This window comes from Sinohyriopsis cumingii, chromosome 18 (assembly GCF_028554795.1).
Source record: "Sinohyriopsis cumingii isolate HCF-2022 chromosome 18, ASM2855479v2, whole genome shotgun sequence".
NCBI classification, from domain to species: domain Eukaryota; kingdom Metazoa; phylum Mollusca; class Bivalvia; order Unionida; family Unionidae; genus Sinohyriopsis; species Sinohyriopsis cumingii.
The window spans coordinates 93,561,254-93,583,256 of NC_142978.1; the positions used below are offsets into that span (position 1 = coordinate 93,561,254).

The 22,003-nt window shown below is 35.9% G+C and overlaps 1 protein-coding gene across 2 annotated transcripts in view; it reads right to left on the bottom strand.

The window, feature by feature from the left end:
- Nucleotides 1-429: 429 nt before the first annotated feature.
- Nucleotides 430-22,003, bottom strand: part of LOC149777520 (uncharacterized) — a 28,438-nt gene continuing 6,864 nt past the window's right edge. Inside the window, exons 3-12 of one of the 2 annotated variants that reach the window (XM_089940727.1) lie at nt 20,185-20,384; nt 17,791-17,846; nt 16,163-16,295; nt 15,631-15,749; nt 12,840-12,973; nt 10,628-10,784; nt 4,615-4,880; nt 2,074-2,355; nt 1,440-1,609; nt 430-725 (exon numbers count right to left, since the gene is read on the bottom strand). In XM_089940727.1, the coding sequence (XP_089796853.1) occupies nt 536-725; nt 1,440-1,609; nt 2,074-2,355; nt 4,615-4,880; nt 10,628-10,784; nt 12,840-12,973; nt 15,631-15,749; nt 16,163-16,295; nt 17,791-17,846; nt 20,185-20,384 (1,707 nt within the window). In that variant the 3' untranslated portion in view covers nt 430-535. The remainder of the gene's footprint in view (nt 726-1,439; nt 1,610-2,073; nt 2,356-4,614; nt 4,881-10,627; nt 10,785-12,839; nt 12,974-15,630; nt 15,750-16,162; nt 16,296-17,790; nt 17,847-20,184; nt 20,385-22,003) is intronic. The other variant, XM_089940728.1, reaches the window with a different exon arrangement.

Below are 22,003 nucleotides of genomic sequence, written 5' to 3' on the forward strand. Positions count from 1 at the left end.
AAATTTTGTGTTACTTTGTCGGTCAAATGCAAAACTTAAACAAATGCTATTTACTTTATAATAAGATATTACGTAATTTTAGGTTCTTGATACTGCGTTGTTTCGAAAATGTTTTTTTTTTTTCTTTTACATGTTGCAGCGCAAAATTTTCAGTATGCAAATTTACATCAGACACTGATAATACTTATTCGGAATATCTTTCCTTCGGCCATCCTATTCAAAGAGTATCCGAATGTATAAAGTATTTTGCAAGAACGAGCGAAAATATGTACACGCATAAATATCTGTATGCTTTCCATTTATTTTTATCCACACACACACATAAGACCAATAGCTTAGAAGTATTTCAAGTGGGAAATGTTTTGCTATCAGGTGTTATTTTTATCTTTATCACTGTAAATCACGACCAAGCACGTTTTGAAATCCGAATTAAATTTATTAAACTTCATAAGTTTACTGAAAACCTAATTTTTCAAAGTTCGATTCCAAACGAATAATGATAAAAGTATACATCCGCAGCGGACCATTTTGCTCCTCAGCAGCACGGATGCAGAACTACTTTTTGAGTCGGAACAATCTTCTTCACGTACGATTTTAAATCCATCTTTTCATCACTTTCTGCCCTTGACATTGTGTTCATCTGCTCATCAAAGACCTTGTACTTATTATTTTCTCCCTCACTGTTAGGCTTCAAGGATTGTATTACTAGTGGAGGAAGATTCTCTCTGTAATATATATATATATATATATATATATATATATATATATATATATATATATATATATATATATATATATATACGATCTCGATTCTTTTTACCCACAAAATTACAATTGAAGGAAGTGAATGTTAGATTTATATGGTCCTCGTTCAGAATCATTTACAATTCTCGTCAAAAGAGTTATGTAATTGCTATAAGCTGCGAAAAGCATGCTAATAAATATCCTCAGTAACTAATCCAATTTTTAAAAAGTAACTAACTTAATAAAAGGGCCATAATGCACAGAAGTGCGTTTCAAAATTGCATCAGACAACATGAAGATACATAAACAAAACGAAAAAAAAATCATTCCATGTTTGCAACTTATAACATTATGGGGATGGGGAGGGAGGAGCATCACAGATGAAAACAGTTTTTAATAAAGTACAGAATTGCTCTTCCAGGAAAGCTAGTTAATCCTAAAATTAGTAATATTTCATTGTTTTATACTATTTCATGGTTTTATAAATTAGATAAAGTACGACTTTTTAACTATTTTTAAAAGAAATACTCGCTGGTCACAAAGCAATCATTACTACAACGTAAAACGCCATGATCGCATCGGTATAGTATTGAGTACGATTGTTTATCTGTATGTGTGGTAACTTTAATTCAAATTAGACTTTAAAGTTTTATATTTTTCCAGCTCTCAGCGTTTATAAAAGTTTTGTTACTTACTCTACATCATGAGTATTGCACCTAACTGCATTTCTGCCATACATGTGTAGGAGTCTCTCTCTAAGACGCTTGCCGCGCTGAGTCACAGGCACGTCTCGGAAGTACTCAAGCACTTGCATCTGCTTTGCCAGGTCCTCGGACCGCGAAGCGGTAGCCATGTTACTTGTGGTCTGTAACAGAGTAATTTACTTGATTTTACAATGAATGGTAACTTATACTCATGTTATGAAAATTGTATTCTCTAGAAAAACAAGCCTAGAATCGATTCCAGAAAACTCTGGGAACTTGTGACAAGGCTTCTTTAAGCTTTTCTTATTGGGGAGTTTCCTCTTTACGTTTGTGATGAGAATGTTTCAATAGCATATATTAAAATAAGTAATTATATACCATTTTTCAGTTATATATTTGAGGCTCCATTTTCGAGTTGAACAGTCACGTTAGAAAATAAAGTTTTCCTGGATTTTACTTATCGACCCTACATCTATAGATTGTGGCCTTGATATTGAGAAGAAAACTAGGCAATCCATTAGCTTAAAGTCAATGTAATGTTTAAACCAATGTTCATGAGTAATGTGAGATATCTGTGGCAAAAAAACAGGCAACGCCCTCTCTCTCTCTCTCTGCCAAGCATTACATTTTTCTTGAATGATGCCGACTTGGCAGGAATTTTCCTAACTTGTCCACCACTGGCGACGTTCAGGTTCTCCTTTGATTCACACGTTGGGCACAGCCGTTCAACGGGAGACATAGGGATTTTGACGATTTCGTTTAGTTTTGTCCTCTGGTCTGGAGAGGTTTCAGGTTCAGGGGAAGGGAGTGGTGCGTCCAGAGATGGGATTCGGAGGATTTCTTTTGATGCTCTGTATCTGCCGTTGTTTCCATCGTTGATACCAGTCTTATATTGCTTCTCCTGGGACTGATTACATAAAAGACAGGAACATTCTTTGAGAAGTTCATACAGAGGAAAATGTGCTTAGAAACTGAAAAATATTATATTCAAAACGGTTAAAGTGTAATTCAAATGCGAAATGCTTATGATAAAGTATTAGCATGACGACCGTGTATCATGGGATTAAAGTTCGGTAGTCCCATCCATATCACGCTGAAATTTAGATTTATCACTTGATGCAGAGAAACCTGTGTGCAAATACAATAATGGAATGCATCATTCGTATTTCTTCCTTTATTTCAAATGACAGTGAATCCTGTACGACGAAGATCTACGAACTATACTGGTTATGATGTCACTCATAAAGTCATAATCACAAATCAAAGAAAACACAATACTTGTACAAAATAGGACCGCCATTAAAATTCAGTTCGCAAATAACATTTGGTCCACAAGAAACAAATGTTTTGGAAAGCTTTGATTGCCGCCATGATATTTATAACTTACAGCTCCGCACGACACATACCAGGAATAAAGATCCAGGTCACTATATCTTATGTTGCGCTCGACAGTTTCGCACTATGCATAGGGTTAAAGTTTTAAAGAAAAGTAAGTTCCCATGTTCCTCACTAGTTATCACTGAACTAAGATACAAAGACGCAGTGATCTCATTCAAGAGCGCTCTTGAAACTCACCTATTTCGACTGCAAGGACAGACTTAAAGACCTAATGATGTTTTGATGTTTCCTTACCTTAAATATTTTCAGTACGATTTATCTTCTCTAATTTAATGGCGTTTTTGTTTTTGTAATCATATCATTACATGGTTTTTATTAGGTGTTGTCTAATATTGTAAAGTGCTTACAACTTACAGGAAAGCTAATTAATCCTAAAATTAGTAATTTGTCATTGTTGTAGATCACATCCTCTGATAAAGAGGTGGCCGGTTTATTGAACGATATCTCATAAATCTGTGCAATAGATGAATCAAGACAGAACACGCAAATCCTGCTACATAGGTACGTGATTACTGCATTGTATCTGAATTTCAACAAACGAGTATCTTCGACAATGTGGTTTCAAGAATGGCGCGATAACACACGCGGTGTAGCCACGTCACGCATACATCTAAAAACAGAAGTTGCATACCCGAATTTCCATTTGGAAATAACTGGAAAAATAGGTAATTTTACATATTAAGCTATCATTTTTGTTTCTGTTTCAAAATATTTTGCCTTCTGCCGCGACTCTCTACTATAGAGGAAGTGACAAGGCAACTATGCTATATAATACTGTAAGAAGGGAGGTAACTGTCTTGCTTGGTACTCATACATTCACTGGACATTTACACTGACGCCGACACACAACCAGCGAGACCAAAGGACGGGGCCCCGAGTGGTCGAGTGGTCTAAAGCGCTCTCCGTTACGGATCACTGCCATCTCACCTCTGTCTGCGTGGGTTCGAGTCTAGGATTCGGCCATTGTGGGTATGTGAGAAAGCTTGCCAGTAGCTTCTCGTGGGTCGGTGGTTCTTTCCGGGGTTTTCCCGGGTTCTTCCTCCACCATTAATACTGGCCGCCATGTATAGCCTATCCTGTGCTTAAAAAAGGCGTTAAACCCTACAACAACAACAAGACCAAAGGACAAAGGTGCGCAATAAAAGCACAATTTGTTTATTACAATGCTCACAACATAAGTAAGCCAAACTTCGAATACAACAGATATCTCTTTCGTCTGAAAGGAACATATGTGATTTGGCAATGAATCTCGATTATATCAACCAATGTGATCGAAAATATACTTTAAGCTTACTGATACGTCTTACTGACAAAAATATATATTTGTTTTTGTTACATATATCGACACGTTTAATGTATTAATGGAAATAAATGCTGAGAAACTGGGAGCTATGTGTCTGTCTCATGAACCTGCCAGCCATCCTAGGTTGACCAGGAAGCGTATCGAAACCGCAACCCTTGGATTACAAGTTTTAAGCTCTACCAAATGAGCAGCGGACTCTCCCAGAAGTAAGTCTGATATAAAGATTCATCAAATCAAGTAGACAAGCAACCGGCCACAATGTTCATTGGTTAGTTTTCAAGGGCCTAAAACGGGATCAGACGAGAACAACGGGATACATAAGCTAGTGTAGATCAAAAGGTTCCAAAGGAAAATTATACAAAATATTTGAAAACCCTCAAAGGTTTGACCATTTATCCTTTTGAAATAAGTTTTAAAAGAAAAAAGAAATTACATTATATGAGTTATGTTAAACCATAGACTTACCTTCTCCATGAGCCACTTGGTGTACTGCCCGACTCTCGAAGAATCATCTGTTGAGGGAAATTCGCCATATTTAATTTTTCCGTGTCCGACAATCTTTCTTTTCTCCCTTTTCTCTATGCTTGTGCCATAGTTTCGTACCCGAGTATTATTTTTACTCGAGTCCCTGTGACTGTGAACCTTTATTGGCCGCTCCGATACGGGCCATGTGCAAGGTCTGCGATTTTGGGTATGGATATAGGGAGAAGGGCCACTTGTCCAGATATTTTCTGAATTTTTATCATCAAATAATTTTATTGAAAAATCTGTCATTGTGAATTGGCAGAAATCAAAGCCTATAGGCATATACATAATGTTTATGTTTTTAAAAAAATTATTAGGATAATGTTTTAAAAATTGCACCCTAAGTTAAACATATAATTATAAAAGGAACGATGATAGTACATATTTTTCACTGGATAATACTTGAAGGTAATAGTAAGCTCACATTTCCTTTGTAATACTTAGACTAAAAAACGTACCTGACATCTTGTACATAGCAAACGAATCCAGTTTTTCCAGGCTCAAAACAATCAATTTTGAAGGTAATAGTAAGCTCACATTTGCATTAATAATACTTAGACTAAAAAAAAACACCTGACATCTTGTACATAGCAAACGAATCCAGTTTTTCCAGGCTCAAAACAATAAATATTATCTATGTTAAAACCGAGATTCTTATCAAACTCAAATAACTCATATCATATAAATATTCTTAAAGATGGTTGTTTGTTTACACATGATTATAGTAGGCCTCTTTAGGAGTTTTATTCATAAAACTGTTGCAGAAACACAATACGCCTTTTTGCAAATCTCGTAATTTGGTTTGAAACATTGTTTTCCTCGACTAAATGCAAGGTGATACTTATAATTGAGTATCTAGCTCATATTTTTTCAACAAACCGTTTGCTATTTTACAATAATAGTGTCTTCCTTTGTAATGATAACATTGAAAGAAAATAATAAACTTGAAAAAGTACTTAAAATTGTTATTACTGTAATTTAATACCGAATATATTTACAGAAAATAAAGGCAATTCTTGCGTTCTCTGTCATTTTTTAAATACAGTTTGAATCCTACCTTTTAATAACAACATGTAATTGTGAACATTCAGTGGACTGCTTTAAATACAATTCCATGTCGGATGAACCACGAGTTTTGTTGCTTTATTTCTAACGGCACTTTCAACACTTTAGTTTTGGGTAATATTATGTCGAGGAAATGGGCGTTTAGTACCTTTCAGAAGGATACAACGATGCAGCAGAAACAAGTTGGCCTGGGTATCGAACCTACGGCCCTTGTGAGTCTTAAGCTGGATGAGCTGAGCAATCGTTGCTTCCCGGCGATAACTGGTATATCTTTGCATACAATGTCATTGTTCGGTATAAATGACTAAGTAGTCTATTTCTGCTCTACCTTCATTTGTTAAAACTGACGAAGAATTACGTTCTAAACTACATAGCAGCTATCTGCAAAGAGGCGTATTGGAAGAAAATTGTTGTTCGACGAAGCAAGCACACAAGCAAGCACACAATAACGTCTGAACACTGAATTCATGCTGAGTTCAATATTCGAACCTTATAATGATATATGCGCAAAGGGATGTGACACTTAATCAAAATAGTCAAAGAATGGTTTGGAAAGTCAAACGACCAATGATTCATGATATTCCAAACGTTTAATATGAACAAAGCTAGTTTTCTTATTTTCACTCCTCGACTTCTTCTGACAAAACCTTTCAGGAAAAATACAATATGTGAAAGACGCTTTCCATTATTATATCACTTAGTTATTTAGTATAAACTAAGCGCCGACAACATGGCAGACGACACACATGCCGGCAAACCTTTCGTCTTTGCCAGATACCCTATTAGACTTTGTATCCACACTGCGTGCTTTAAAATAGTATTGGGGTAAACTGAAAGAGATTATAGCACGTCTTAATATGAATATGCCGGCAGTTGTAAACATTGCCTCTCTAACGTGATCACGTATATGGACGTGCTTATTTTTGTAGGGAGCTGTCCACTGGGGAGGTTCAATTTCTCTCCCTATACGGTCGGACCGCACAAAACACCAGTAAGATCGAATTTTGAGACTGATTTAACCAGCAAATTTAAATGGTAACTGGATTACAAAATAAAATATGGCGATAATTTCCATGAAAATAATGTTCCATGTAGGTTTTAGCAGACACTTTCTCCTCACATAGTTTCCGGTCATCTATGAAGTTGAGTTCCGTGAAAATAATACTTCTCTGGAGATGATTAAGTACCCACTTTCCTCCCAAGTGACATGTTCTGATCCAGATATGTGTTGTAAAAAGGTCAAGGAAAATGATAATGTTTTAGGCTTGTCTCCCATATCACTTGTTGAGATAAAGATATGTTTTGATAAGTTCCACTAAAATAATGATGTTCCAGGTGGATTTTAGCCACATTGCTACCCGTCGAAATCCAGATGTGTGGTGATGCGTATACGTGGAGATGTGTTCCATCAAATTCATGATGTTAGAGACAGGATTTTGTAGGCACATTCATTCCACAAGACGTGTGTAGATCCGGATATATATGGTGATAAACTGCATGCAAATACCGATGTTATTGACGGTTAAAACAGACATATTGAGATCCAGACATGTGTGGCGATAATTTCTATGAAATCAAAGATGTTATACGCATATTTAGGCAGCCACTCGCTTTACACAAGACGTATTGTGATTCGGACTAGTGATGAGTTCAATTAAAATAATGATGTTATGGCATCCACTTCCCTCTTGCATGACATGGTGAAATTGAGACATCCGAAAAAAGGGGATAAGTTCAGTAAAAATAATAATGACACTTTCCACACTTATGAAATACTGAGATCCTCACCTGTAAAGTGATATTCCATAAGCAAACAATATTCTAGGAGGGTTGAAGAGGGTACTTTACTCCCACAAGACACAGTGAATATGATTTCCTAGGCAAGATATGTTCAATTTGAGACACGTGTGTAGATGGCGATAAGTTTGATTTGATACTAATGCTATAGGCAGGTTTTAGCAGTCAGTTTCCTCCCACAAGATATGTTGAGATTAAAGCATGCGTGGTCTGCACTGGATATTTCTTTTCTTGTTTTGAACAAGGGTACGAACTTATTAAGGCATGTACAGCTAATATCTCGAATACAGTTTGCAAAAATGACACTGTCCAATAAAGAAAACAGTTACAAAATGCAGTAAATTATTTACAACCGATTCAAATTCACGTTTGAACAGTTATTACCTGTAAATTTCAATAGTTTCTCCACACAAACATTTATCCGAAAAATGTGCATAAAACCTGTGTTCTAGTTAAGTATACGTCGTCATACCATCGACAAATCGGAATAACAATTATACAGTCTATTCGCAAATTAATGAATTAAAAAATAATGGCTTGATCAATTATGCCATGTTTTTTATAGTCTACGATAGAAACAGTAATAATGGATCACATGCATGTTGGATTTCAACGGGTGTTTTAGTTGTCCTGCACGCGCTATAACGCGTTCCTGGTCTCACGAATTACTGGGAGTAAAACCCCACATCAACTCTATGAACTGACGGGCAGTTTTGTGTAGGAAACCATGGAAATGCATTCGTTCGTCTTAATCATTTAGCAGAATTGACTCATTCTACTTATTGATACGAACTCTGACCAAAGATTCTGTCCCGACATAAAAAAAACAACAATCACGTGGAGCCATGAACATGTATATACGCGAAAACAGCGGCGTATAAACAAAGATGGCTGCCTCCTGTATCCATATTTCTTCATTAGGCCCAACATCAGCTATTGCTAAAAGTCGTACTGGTCATCTTAGTGCGGTACTAACTATATCTAGCTGTCGTTTTGAGAATTGGAGTGTATATACCTTTAAAATGGCTATTATTTAGTTTGTTTCGCTTTTTTAGTGCCCAACCGCAGTTGTAAAAATCAATAGCGATCGATAATTTTATTCAGGAAAATTGCAGACCCCTCTCCAGACAGAAGTGAACAGACTTTCATAAAACTACACGGGCATTAAATCGTAAAAATAGTAATATCTTATTTAACATCAATATAAGTACCTTCAAGATCAAGTTCAAAATCCAAATCCAAAGCCAAACCCCGCTACGCTCTTGCAATGATAACAATGGGATTGATAAACCTGAACAGTCTCAAATAGCAGCACCAGCAAGATCTACTGTTTAGCGAGCCCCCCGCCCCCCCCGCCCCCCCCCCCATCACAAACATCAACTTGGGATTAAAATCAAAATTATTTGCAAAGATGTCGTGACAAGTCTACAAAATCGATATGCAATAAAAGGACGTAATAATCGTTAATCTGCACAATGTGCCACCATATGCCAACCTAGTCCACTGTTGCAACCCACGGCCGAAAATCCGCTACGCCCCTTTTCACTGGTAAATACTTTATCAACAACGCAATGAAACGAGCTCATATACAGCAACGAAAGTGCCCTTTTTATCGATCGACTAATGACTATATTTGGAACAGAAACTTTGGCTCATTCATACATGAAAAGTAATGTACGGTCAATTTTTCAGGAATATATTACTCAGGCTCGCAAAGATTGGTTAAGTAGGCTTATGCATATTCATTAGAAACGAGGAAACTTCATCGCGTGCAGTCGCAGGTAAAATGGACCGAAACTGGATTTTCGGCCCTGGCTTGAGACGATGGACCAGGTTGGCGTACATTTTAAATGTGGTGGGTGTCGGTTAACATGTATCAATACTACCGATTAGGTTGCTGATATACTGCGTCTTTTACCGATTTATCAGACGTATAATACCGTGTAATTTTATTTAAAAAGGACTTATTTGTTAACTGAGTTGCTTTGCGATATAATTGAGGGGTGCTTAGTCAGCAGTATGGCTTATTCGTGCTGCCATCTGACATTTTAGCAGGTTTATCAAGTTTCTTCAACCATTGTAAGACTAAATAGGCAATGTTATGGACAAGTTTTCAATCCTCGCAATCTCATCTGATCGCTGACTGGATAATATTAATACTAACAGTACGCATGGGGTCTCACTACTGATCGAATCAGACAATTGCCTGAGTGTGGCTTGTTGTTCATGTTTCCTCTATTGCCGATTATATCAATACATGAGTCGTTATCAACTGAAGGGTTCTCAAACGCGCAAATACTACAATAAATCCTTGATCACATAATGATCACATATCACGAATATCTAATTTCATATTTGCGTTTTTTTTTTCTTGTTGGACATTTTTGCATGACTCATTAGTAAGCCGTTCCAAGCCATATATTGCCACTACACGCCATACACCACGAGACATGATGTAAACACCTAACACAAACAATTATTCCTATCTAAAATTGCTCAATACCACACCTAAAATATTCTGAGAATTCCCTATGTTAAGAAATTAGGGAGGGTCCATTTTAGGATAATAATCCATGCTACCCTAATGGCTCATGAATACTGTACCTCATGACGTCTGCTGCTATAAATTGACTAAATACTTGGTTTGAGAAATATCTTTCCAACAACAAGTCACTATGGTCAACAAATACACACTCAGATCTAACAAATCTATAACGGAGACGCAAATACAACTAGCACATGCCCTAGGTTTTTACACTATCATGTCAGTAAACACAATGCAACTATCATGTCCATCATTTTCCGCTCCCCTAACAGTGGTAGGGAATCTCCCCCACCCCAACAAAAGGCACCGTAAGGACCTTCCCGATGCGCACAGATTTCCTCCGTCGTAATCGATCAACCTCTTTTTTTCTCTAGAAAGTTAGCAAGTATGCATGTGCCGGTCATCTTTATTCCAGCCAAATAGAAACCTCGGTAACATTGAAATGGCCTAATTAAAAAACGAATTGCAAGATCGCAAATAAGGATAAACAATGACTACAGTGAAACATGCCCCTGGTCAGAGATACACCAAAACATTTCTACTCACTTCTGTGCTTTTCAGATCGGCTTCTTAGAGTGATAGTCTCCCGACTGCTGTTACCAATGGTGACGGTGCTGTTCAAATTTCTCTCATCTGCACTGGTGGACTTGTAACAGATCGCCTTCTGGGAGGCTGCTTCTTCTTTCTTACCCTGATATGGATTCTATAAAAGAAACGTTTAAATACTGATTTAAAATGACATCATCCAAAAGTTAACAATTTGTGTTGAGAAAGGAGGGTGGAAGGAAGACGTTGTTTGCAAGTAGTCAAAAATCTTCCATGCAAAGCTGACTACTCAGGACCTGTTACAGGCGTAGGGATACAATGAAAAGAATCTCAACTTTTTGCTATATATATTTTTCCATGAAAAAGTGTATCTTGACTGAGCAAAGAATTATACCCTTCCCAGATATTGTAATTCTCTTTCTCTTCTTTCCCAGTGAATATTAAACATTCCCTACTAGATCGAAAAGCGCCTTTCGGAAGAATTTTCAACGGAACGTCAGAAGAAAAATCAAAATGTGAATTAGGTTAGTAAGTTTTCGTCTGAGTGGTAAGGAATAACCTACCGAATAGTATGAGCACGTGCTAGCAATAAAGATGCAGGCGTCTGACTCCCATATTTTGAGTCTAGAGGTATCAACCGTGCGACAACAATTTCCTTTTACCCGTAAAATATTTGGCAGCTAGGAAACTGTAGCGATTCATTCATGCAGAGTAACATCTTGGAACAGGGTGTTTAATATTAATTTTCACTGAGTTATGTTTGTGCGATTATTTTGATTGCGTAAATCCTTAGAACAACTTCAAACATCGCAATTAGAGTTATACAAGAACAATCAAAGGAGATATACTAGAATGAAAAATATATCGAGACTGCCAACCAGAAGTAGAGGTCCTCTTTGATGTAGGTCTGAAAACGTTGTAACTATTATGCAACTTGTATTATACTGAAAGTGGCAAAGTACAGACGAACAGACGGATTGTATCTACATCCGACTATAAAGCACCTGGTCGACAAATTTCAATAACCATTAAGTCACCGCTAGAGAAAAAGAAATAATGCATCTGTTCCAAAAAAGGCCAGTGTTGATGGTATATTTGTGATGCATATGACAATAACGCGTATTCATCTGTTAGTATTACCCTGTTCAGATGCACCAGTTCACATATGTATGCAAAGTTACCTTCTTATGTACATTTACATACGTATGAAAATTGTATCACATGCTCGGATTTTCACCCGTATGCAGATATGCATGGTGTGTAAATTTGTATCATCTCCAGAAGTAGTTAAAAAAAAATATTTATACTGGTGTATATTGCACTGTGTGCAGATTTCGCCATGTGAACTATCTGCAAAGCATAAAAATATTCTTGAGTCTAGCTTTTCATTGAAATATCATTACTAAATTATATAATAGTTTGTTTGGGGCATTTTAACTACCTCTGGGTCAATTGTATGACCGTCTGCATGCAGTTACTCATTTTTGTATGTATGTGCGCACGAATGTGTGTGTGCATACTTGGATGGAAGCACGAGTAAGGTTGTATCTTTCGTCTCTTTCCATTTATTCATCCATCCATAAAGCCACACACACACACACACACACACACACACACATATATATATATATCTGTCTATTCCACCATTTCATATTTATTTATCTATTTATTAAAACGGTTTAATTTTCTGACAAACAACATGATTATTCCGTGTATGAATAGGAAATAAGTATAGGTTATATTGTGTTTTGGGTTTCTTTCCTTGTTTTCATGTACAGGTAATTGCATATATTTGTGTGTGTCTGTTAAAAAACAGCAGCATATTTCAAAATTAATGCTGTAGTAATACATAACATAAAATCCGTAAATGAATATTGGTTTAAATAATTAATGATGTTACTGATGGTGTTCTGCTGCTGATGGTGGTAGTGGTATTGTTAACGGTGGCGATTATTATGGAGGCCTTGCTGGTGGTGATAATTGTGGAAGTAATGGTAGTGGCGATGCAAATAATACTCCGTGGCCTTGACAAAATACACAAAATAATCCACCCATAAAATAGGCCAGATTTCCTTTGTTTACGCTCAGTGACTGATTGCAGTCTTGCTAGCAAGTTTCTCAGCCATAAGGACAGGCATCAACAAAACGTAAGATGCGCCTGCCGCAAGAAGTGAAGACATAAAGGAAAGAAAGAATTAAAAGTTTATCTCACCACCCATTTGGGCTTATTAAGCTGACGAGGAATCGGTTTCCTCCCTGTTATCCATGGATCCTCCGTGATTTCTGCCAAACTGGGTCTTTGGGTCGAGTTATACTGCAGAATCTTCCTCACAAGCATCATCGATTCTGTAATTAATTATTTAATAAAATAATCAATTATGAACGACACAAAATGTTAACTTGGTATCAGAGCAATTTCTTCAGAATCCTTATAAAAGTGAAATAGGCATCAAATGAATGAATACTTTGAAACATTACTTATAAACACAATACTTACAAGTACAATACTCGACCTGCGATTGAGCAAAAAATGATTAGCTTATGTTCAATTTATTCATGCAGTTTTGAAAAAAAATGAAAAAATGATGGATGTCCAGGAATAAACAGCAAAATGTTTGTGATCATCTTTGAAGAAAAACAACAATATAGTGACTGGGAACGGATCTTTTCCCAAAATAATTGGTTGTTGAAATTCTCGGTTAGATTTTTTGACACTTGTTCTTGAGAGACAACCTAGTAGATTTAAGAGGATGTTTTGACTAGGTAAATATATCATTATAAATATTGTCTTAACTATACAATTGCTGACTTAAAATAAAACGATGTCTACAAATGAAAGACCAGTTTGAAATAAGTTTTACTGCACACGTTAGGTCATCATGTCTTGTTTTACATAATTACAAACGGGAAAAATCGACACATTAATGTTTCTCATTAATATTGCGCAATTTTGTTGAAGTAGGGATTTACGGCAAACTTTGCAATGGTCTAAAAAAGTGGCTTTAAACAAAGGCAGAACCTGCAGTTTTGAAGCAAAACTATGACGCATTCTAATTAGATTACGACAATACATCATTTCTTTTCTTTTAAGCTAATTCGTCTTTTTATAAAACAAAATAAGCGACTACTGATACAGTGTACGATTGTTACATATACGAATTAAAAAACATAGAAAATATTTCTACCGACACCTGGTTATAGTTTTAACCCAATGGCTACCAGTGCTTTTTCTTCAGATACGTGGCAATGTTACCTCGTAGTGTCTTAAATTTATACTTCTTAATTACGGCATTACTCTTGATAACCTATCCCAAAGAAACTTCGCCATTTATTTCTTAATCATTGTTAGTTAATCCTACTATATTTCACCGACTATCATCAAATGGTTCCTGAGAATTTGTTCACACACATTTGCATAAATAAGTTACTCTCTCTCTCTCTCTCTCTCTCTCTCTCTCTCTCTCTCTCTCTCTCTATATATATATATATATATATATATATATATATATATATATATATATATATATATATATATATAATATAAGTTTTGTACATGAGTGTCTATTTTGTGTTTCACTTTTGGCACGTAGATTGCATAGCATCAATAAAGTGGTGTCGAAATGTCTCTGAACAGAAACCTCTTTACGAGTTTTTTAGTTATATATGGTAGGCTACTTCAAGCCATCTGGTTGAATACTGCGACATAGGTAATGTGGGTAGGTAAAGTGAAGTTTGTTATGTTGGATTATATTGCGACAAAGAGTCGTACTAGACTGTTGGAGAGGTATATGAGAGAATTGAGCAATTACTTAGTTACTAATTCCGAGTCTTATTCCATATGTTCTTGTTCTAATATCAGTCTTCAAATGTTTAACGTTATGTTTAGATATAATTTGAGAGGAGACATTTGTTTGGCTTATTCATTGGAATTGCACAGTGTTCATTTGACTAAAATATTATTCTGGGACTGTTGTGATTTATATAAATGACAATGCCATTGTCAGGCATTATGCCTGTTAGCAGACCAATACATTTGAGGATCAGGAATTTATTCGGAACATTCGATTCTTCTGGACTTGTATAGAACGTTTTGGGATTACGTTGAATTTAATTCATAATACAATATGTTGCTCTTAAATTTCCATTTTATAACTTTGATAGTTAAATTGTTTGTCAAGTTCTACAAAACTTGTTGGTTTTGTTTGTTTCTGTTACTTAGTTTATGACCATAGAGTCGTGTGTGTATATATATATATATATATATATATATATATATATATATACACACACACACACACACACACACACACACACACCACCGGATTGTCAGCATGTATGCATAGACTTTAACAAGCAAATGAGCACAGCTCTGAGCTGTGGTTATTGAGTTCTGGTTATATGGTACATATCAATAATTAGGTAGAGAACTTGGTAAATTCAATAACCTTTTGAAAATCCTCAGGAAGGCCTAACCCAAATTAACAAAAAGCGAGTATGCATCATGGAATAAAAGATACAAAGTAAAAAACGAAACAAAACACAAAAAATCTCCCCAAACGGTATTTTAAAAACCATGCAGGTAAGAATGTAGAATCCTTAAGTAAATGTCAACCATTTTATATATAAAGAGTGCTATATATTTTTGAAACCCAATAGACATTAGTTGGAACATTATCAGCGGATGCAAGTAAGTAGCCTTATTTAGTAACCTCTTAGGACATGCAGGAGGGCCTATCACGCATGAGTGACTACAGAACTCCTTCTGTTGCAATTGTCGGTGTAATGAGCACTCATATACCATAGTTTACTCTACACAGTTCCCTAACAAATAGGAAGACGATGGGATTGAGCGGTTAGAGTGTACATAAGGTCGCATGTCCTTCCTAGATCAGCCTGGGTTGGCTGCTGTGCCTCTGGGCAAAGCATTTTACCCTATTTGATTTGACATTTAATGTTTTTATGTGTCGTTGTTAACGCCAAAAGAAATTAAAATAAATCCTTACCGAAGGAGACAGTTCTCTCGAAGCATAACCTCTGCATCTTCATCTCTTCCTCCATGGCTGCCAGGTGGACGTCACTGAACGGGAGGCGCCCATTTAACATCGCAAACAGAATTATTCCCCTGAAGAATAAATGTCTAAAATCGCTTAATTGCTTTCATGGATAATGGAAAAGAAAAGTGCACCACGGTTTTGTTTTGAAACGTGCCTTTCTTCATAATTTTCCTTCAAGCCATTTTATGAACTTAAAAAAATGCCTCTCTATCAGAACAATCTTTTATTTTGGCTCTAGAATATACAAAAAAGATCATGCTACAATTCAAAGTTCACGATCCTATTTAAAATATATGCATTCTCCTGGGGAAAAAAGAAAGAAAGAAAGGAAAAAGAAACCCCTAGACCTTCTCTGACCAGAAATACAGACTTTCACTTAGGCCAATAACATGGTAACCTTTTTGCTATTTATTATATATCATTAGATAGATTTGCTGAATGTCTGTATGTCTGTCTGTCTGTCTCTCTTTTCTGTACTTACAAGCTCCAGATATCGGCCTTAAACCCGTTGTAGGATTTGCACTTTATGACCTCGGGGGCGGTGTAGGCGTACGATCCACATGATGTCTTCAGTAGGACGCTCTTGTCGTTAAATTTGCAGGAAAATCCAAAATCTACCAATAGTCGAATGGGAAGACATTTCACACACACACACACACACACACACACACATATATATATATATATTATATGCTCATTTTTTCCCCGTTAACTTTACATTGTCAGAATCGTTCAGTATTCCCCGATACTGAACGCGTGCGACAAAAACACATATAGCATTCACGTGCATAAAGGAACTACTTTCTATTGTAAACAAACAATGGATGCAAATGTGTAATCCAGATTTAAAACCTATGGCATGGCTCATGTAATTCGGATTTGCAGAATTAAGAAAATACGTCTTTAGGAAATTCAGGATGTAAAACTGTAAGCATATTTTATTTTGCCATTCTTATCACCAGATAAAGAAGACAGTATATGCCTTGTCACTTGTATGTTATTTGCAAGGACCTTATCTTGCGTCTGTTATATACTGTAGCTAGCCTAAATCCGTGACATTGTATCAACGCGGAATGTGCCAAAACAGTTTTTTGTTTGCAGTCCACGAAACATGTTTTAGTTCATTCAGAAACAAATTTAAACAACCACAACGTAAAGAGCCTCTTGCGCGAGTGTACATGATTTGTGTACAAATCAAAAGTGCTGGCGTCTGCGTCTATTGTTTGTTTACAATAGAAAGTAGTTCCTTTATGCACGCGAATGCTATATGTGTTTTTGTCGCGCGCGTTCCGTATGGGGGAATACTGAACGATTCTGACAATGTAAAGTTAACGGGGAAAAAATCAGCATATAATAACTCTGTTTCTTCCACTGCACAGATATTCACTCTCTTACACGGTTGCTCATAATTTTTTGCTGTTAATTTGTCAATTTATAGACCATACAGAACCTTCAATCATTTAGATTTAAGGAATTTTACGTTTCGGTCCTTTTAAAAATTGCATGAATCGGTGATATAACAAAACCGGAGTCAAACTACTAAAATAAAAGCATAAAAAAACTCAATAGACCCGTAGCAAGCAAGACAGGTACATTTAACTTAAAATATAACGATGGTGGACGTTGCGTTGTACATTTCAAGAATAACACCAGCTTCATGTTGGCCGCAACTGTTGGAGGCAAACTTACTGTGATTGTTTCTTTTCCTATGTTTGAAATTGGTGCGCGTAACGATGTTTCGTCGGCTAATTGGCTATGTGGATTTACAGGGTGTACCATTACGAAGGTCGGGTGTGGTGAAATGTCTATGTATGATGCAACATTCCACATCAGTAGCATCGTTAATGAACCATTCGAGTCATTCATTATTGCCACGGGTCCAGCACAAAATGTACAATAAGTTCAATCCATATAACATGTGTTAAAATTAAGATTATAAGATTTTAATATTAAATTGCTCTAAAGGAGCTCAGAAAGAATCAAAAGATACAAGTGATCTCTCTCTCTCTCTCTCTCTCTCTCTCTCTCTATATATATATATATATATATATATATATATATATAGTTGAATTTGTATAGCATACTTCGAAACAAATGAACATGAGTTACCTGTGATTTTTGAATCTCCATTATGATCAATCAAAATATTTTCACACTTTAAATCCCTGAAATGGAAGAAGGTACATCTAGATGAAAACTTAAATATCTTTTAATGTGTGTGTGTGTGTGTGTGTGTGTGTGATTTGTATTTTTAACGTAGCTTTAACAATTTTTCAGTCATATCGCTACGATGTCTGCAGTATGGCAGTTTATAGTGATGTCTAGCACTGGGGCATTATGCCACAGCCATGTAGCATGATGTCCCACCCAGTCACATTATCCTGACAGCAGGCCGACCAGTCCTAACACTAACCTCTTAATGCTGAGCGCCAAACGAGGCAGCTGTTAGTACTATTTTAATAAGTCTTTGATATGCTCGGCCTGGGATCGAACCCACGATCTCCCGCATCCGAGGTGGACGCTCTAACCACTAGACTACTGGAGCGGTCTGAAATAAACATCTTTTATATCTTTTAATATCTTTTAATCTAGATGAAAACTGAAATATCTTTTAATAAAACTCATTAAGTAGCTAAAGAGCGATGGAAATTTAAAGTGTAGGAAACACACAGCTGTTGTCATTTTCCATGCCATATTTACTGTCTATTATAACAGAAAAGAATTAATGTAAATATACTTTATACTACTAAGCCTGTCATCAAAAGAACTAAACGGGTCATTTTAATCTTTATATGTAAGTTAAATGATTTCAATGTTAAATGTTTTCATATATTATAATGATTTAACTTGTTCATTTAAAATCACAACACAAAAACACTTTATTATTAAGGGCACACATGGGCAGCAAAATTTCGTCCAGTAAGGATGGGTATCTAAGCAGGTGTTTTTGTGTGAAATATTAACGTGTTCATAAAACATTGTCCCTTGTGAACATGAGTCCATTGTATGAAGGTGTCTAATGACGCATATTGTTCACCTTTCGATGTTTTCTAATAATTATGCATCGCCTTTTTCGTCTCAAATCCTTGCCAAGATTTCCGTGCTGACAACTGAGGTGGCGGAGGTGGCACATGTCTATATATGTACTGGAACTATAATGGGTCTTATACTGACGATAGAGCGCTCTATATCATTGAGTTGCATCAATGATCCTTTTTAGATTGTTTATAGCATGCAGATATGTACTGAAAGTATAGTGGATCCTATGCTGACGATACAGCGTCTATATAATTTAATTGCATCAATGATCCTTTTAAGATTATTTACAGCTAATTGAAACCAAATTTTGACAACTGCGCATGACTTGGATGTTAACTTTTTGCCTAGAAACGTTTGTTGAGCCTGTGAATGTTACAACCATTGGCAAATGCAACGTATCGGTGACATCGCCTGCAAAGTGGCAGGTTAATGGCACTTTGAAAGTTGTTGGTAGCAAAAGGAATAATTTGTGATATTTTCTCTTGATACCCCAGCAGTAAATGTCACATATAGTCCCTATTGCTGTTGAGCAAGGACAGGTTTAACGGTAAATGTCATATTATTTAGGATAAACATTTTGTGCGTAAGGGGTTTTTGTCGTCATATCAGCTCCTTTGCGAAGATATACACTCGACTGTCACATTATGTCTATGTTGGCTATGTGTTTTTGTGCTTGTGTACGTTCATCCATCAGTCCACCTAATTAATATATATCTTTTTCTAATGCCCGTCCGTGCAGGGTCGGCCCTAGGCTGATTAGACCGATTTAATCGGGCCTAGCGTTCACACAGGCCCTGTGCATTAGTAATTTTTAAAAACAAGAGACAAAGTAATTTTAAAACGCTGGAAAAAAATGTTAAGTTCAATATCACATAAACTAGTTTAAAAGTTTTTCTTTACAAAATGCCGTGCTCACAGGGGGTCCCAAGTGTAATAATTATTGACAGATGTCCTGTTGATATCCCTGATTGTACAGGAAATAAATCGGAAGTGACAACAAGTCTGGTCTAGGAATGGCTTTACTTTCTTTGCTTTTCTCTGAGAAAATTCGCTCAAAAGAGGGCAAAAATGTTGATGGTTCTAAATGGGAAATGTACAAGTATCCGATTTGTTGTGGCGTTTAATCGGCGTTATGTGAGATTGACATTAATATTTTGTGACACTGAAACTCTAGTACGTATCATTATGTATCGACTGAACATTATTAAGCTATTGTTACTCTTAAACATCAATGTTTGCCTGCGTGCGTGTGTCTATGCGAGGCAACGTGTGTCTGATCGGCTGCAATTGACATCAGTGACTATCGATTTAAATGACAATGTTCATTGTCCTTTGGATCACAATAAGCGTCATATGTCTTTTAAAATGGATGTCCATTGTATGCAGGATATATTTGATATCAAAATCCGTTCGAAAGCTAATTGGAATTCTTTATAATTAGCCATAAGCAGACATTTCTCTTACCTATGAGCAATTTCGTTGCTGTGTACATGTTTTATCCCTTCGCACATCTGTTTGAAGATCTTTCGTGCTAGATCCTCGCCGATGCCTCTCTGGTTGTCCCCTATCTTCTGGTTAATTAGATCAAGAAGGTCACCGCGTTCACAGTACTCCATTATGACGTACACTCTGTTACCGGTTGTAAAGTTCTCGTACACACGTACCTTTTAAAACAGGAATGCAAGGACATGATAATATATAACGTCTTGATAAATGTTCGATTGTAAAAACGTAAAATCAAAAATATGTTGCAATTATTAGGGTTACTATAAATAATAAGACATGTCTATTTATCACACAGAGAATGAGTCGGACAACTCGCCGACATGCACACTTCCAAATTATGCATGCTGGTGAACAGTGCTAATATTCCGTGACCGGAGTATTCTTGATTGGTATATCTACATCTGTGCAAAAACAGGTTGCAGACACATGACATATTCCATATTTGTAACAATTAATTTGTCCCACAAACAACATTGTCTTTAAAGATAGAATATATCCGTTCATGAATACCGTAATCATTTTCATACAGTGACACATTCCAATTTAAGTCAGGTCTGTGATTATCGCAAACATTTTCAACAAGGATTTGTTTAATTCATCTGTTCGTTATTGCAGACATTTTTAGCCTCATATGTTCCTTAGTTGGAATATATGCAACTGTTGCAAATAGTAAAATCTGGGAAAGATTATGTGAAAATTTTCTAAATTATTTGTTGGTCTCTCAATTGACTTGTCTGGAATAGTTGCAACAAGCCAGCACAAGAACTCCAATTCTGCATTACTGGAATAAAATTTTTATTATTCTGAGGGAGATGGGTGGTAAAAAGGTAAAGTGAATTTCTATATATTCCAATATTGGAGTATCAAAATCTGTAGCAAATATTCCTTGTAAGGTGCATCCCAGATTTTGTAAATATAGGAGAGGATATCACTTTACTTATTTGAAATATTGCACTTACGATTTTAGGAGATGCAATTACACTTCAAAATTAAAACAATCAGAAGATTTGTAAATAATCCTCCGTTGCCATCCACTATTGTCCATTATTTCAGATTATTAAGCTATGATCATTTGTAAACAGGTTTACTTGGATCTGAGTTCAGGACATTGATTTTTCCCTACGAAATTCTATCGTCAACTTGACTTTTGTAAACATGTTGACATGCTGTTTTAAACCACATCCTGGTCATCTCATTGTGTCTTAGTTTATATTTAAGGTTGTTTCCATCCAAAGCATTCATTCCTATTTTATCATTTGTCTAACAGAATAACATGCTAGTTGTGTTCAAAGATAAATTGTGAGGAACTTTTTTTTAAAATTCATTGGAATTACAAAGGGTTCATTGACCTTTTGGACTCAGACATTGCTTTGGGATTAATCTGAAACAATTAAAAAACTTCTGGATTATATCATTGTGATACAGCAAGAATATTGGTACACCAGCATATTCAATGCTATTGGTACATCAGCACATTTAAAAATATTGAAATTCATTTCTTCTAGTCTGTACTTTGGGACATGTGATAGAACATTTTAGGATTTGTTTGGGATTTGTTTCACAATACTGTATGTTCCTCCTAAAGTTTCATCTTATCAATCAGAAAATTAAACTGCTTGTTTAATTTTATAAACCATGCTAGTTTTGCTTTATCTGTTACTTAGTTTAAGACAACGAAGTCGTAACAAATTCCTCACTTGTAATTTATATCGGATATCTGGACTACAGATATGCCATATTCAATAATCATTCAAATATTATTAGCTCCACAAGACAC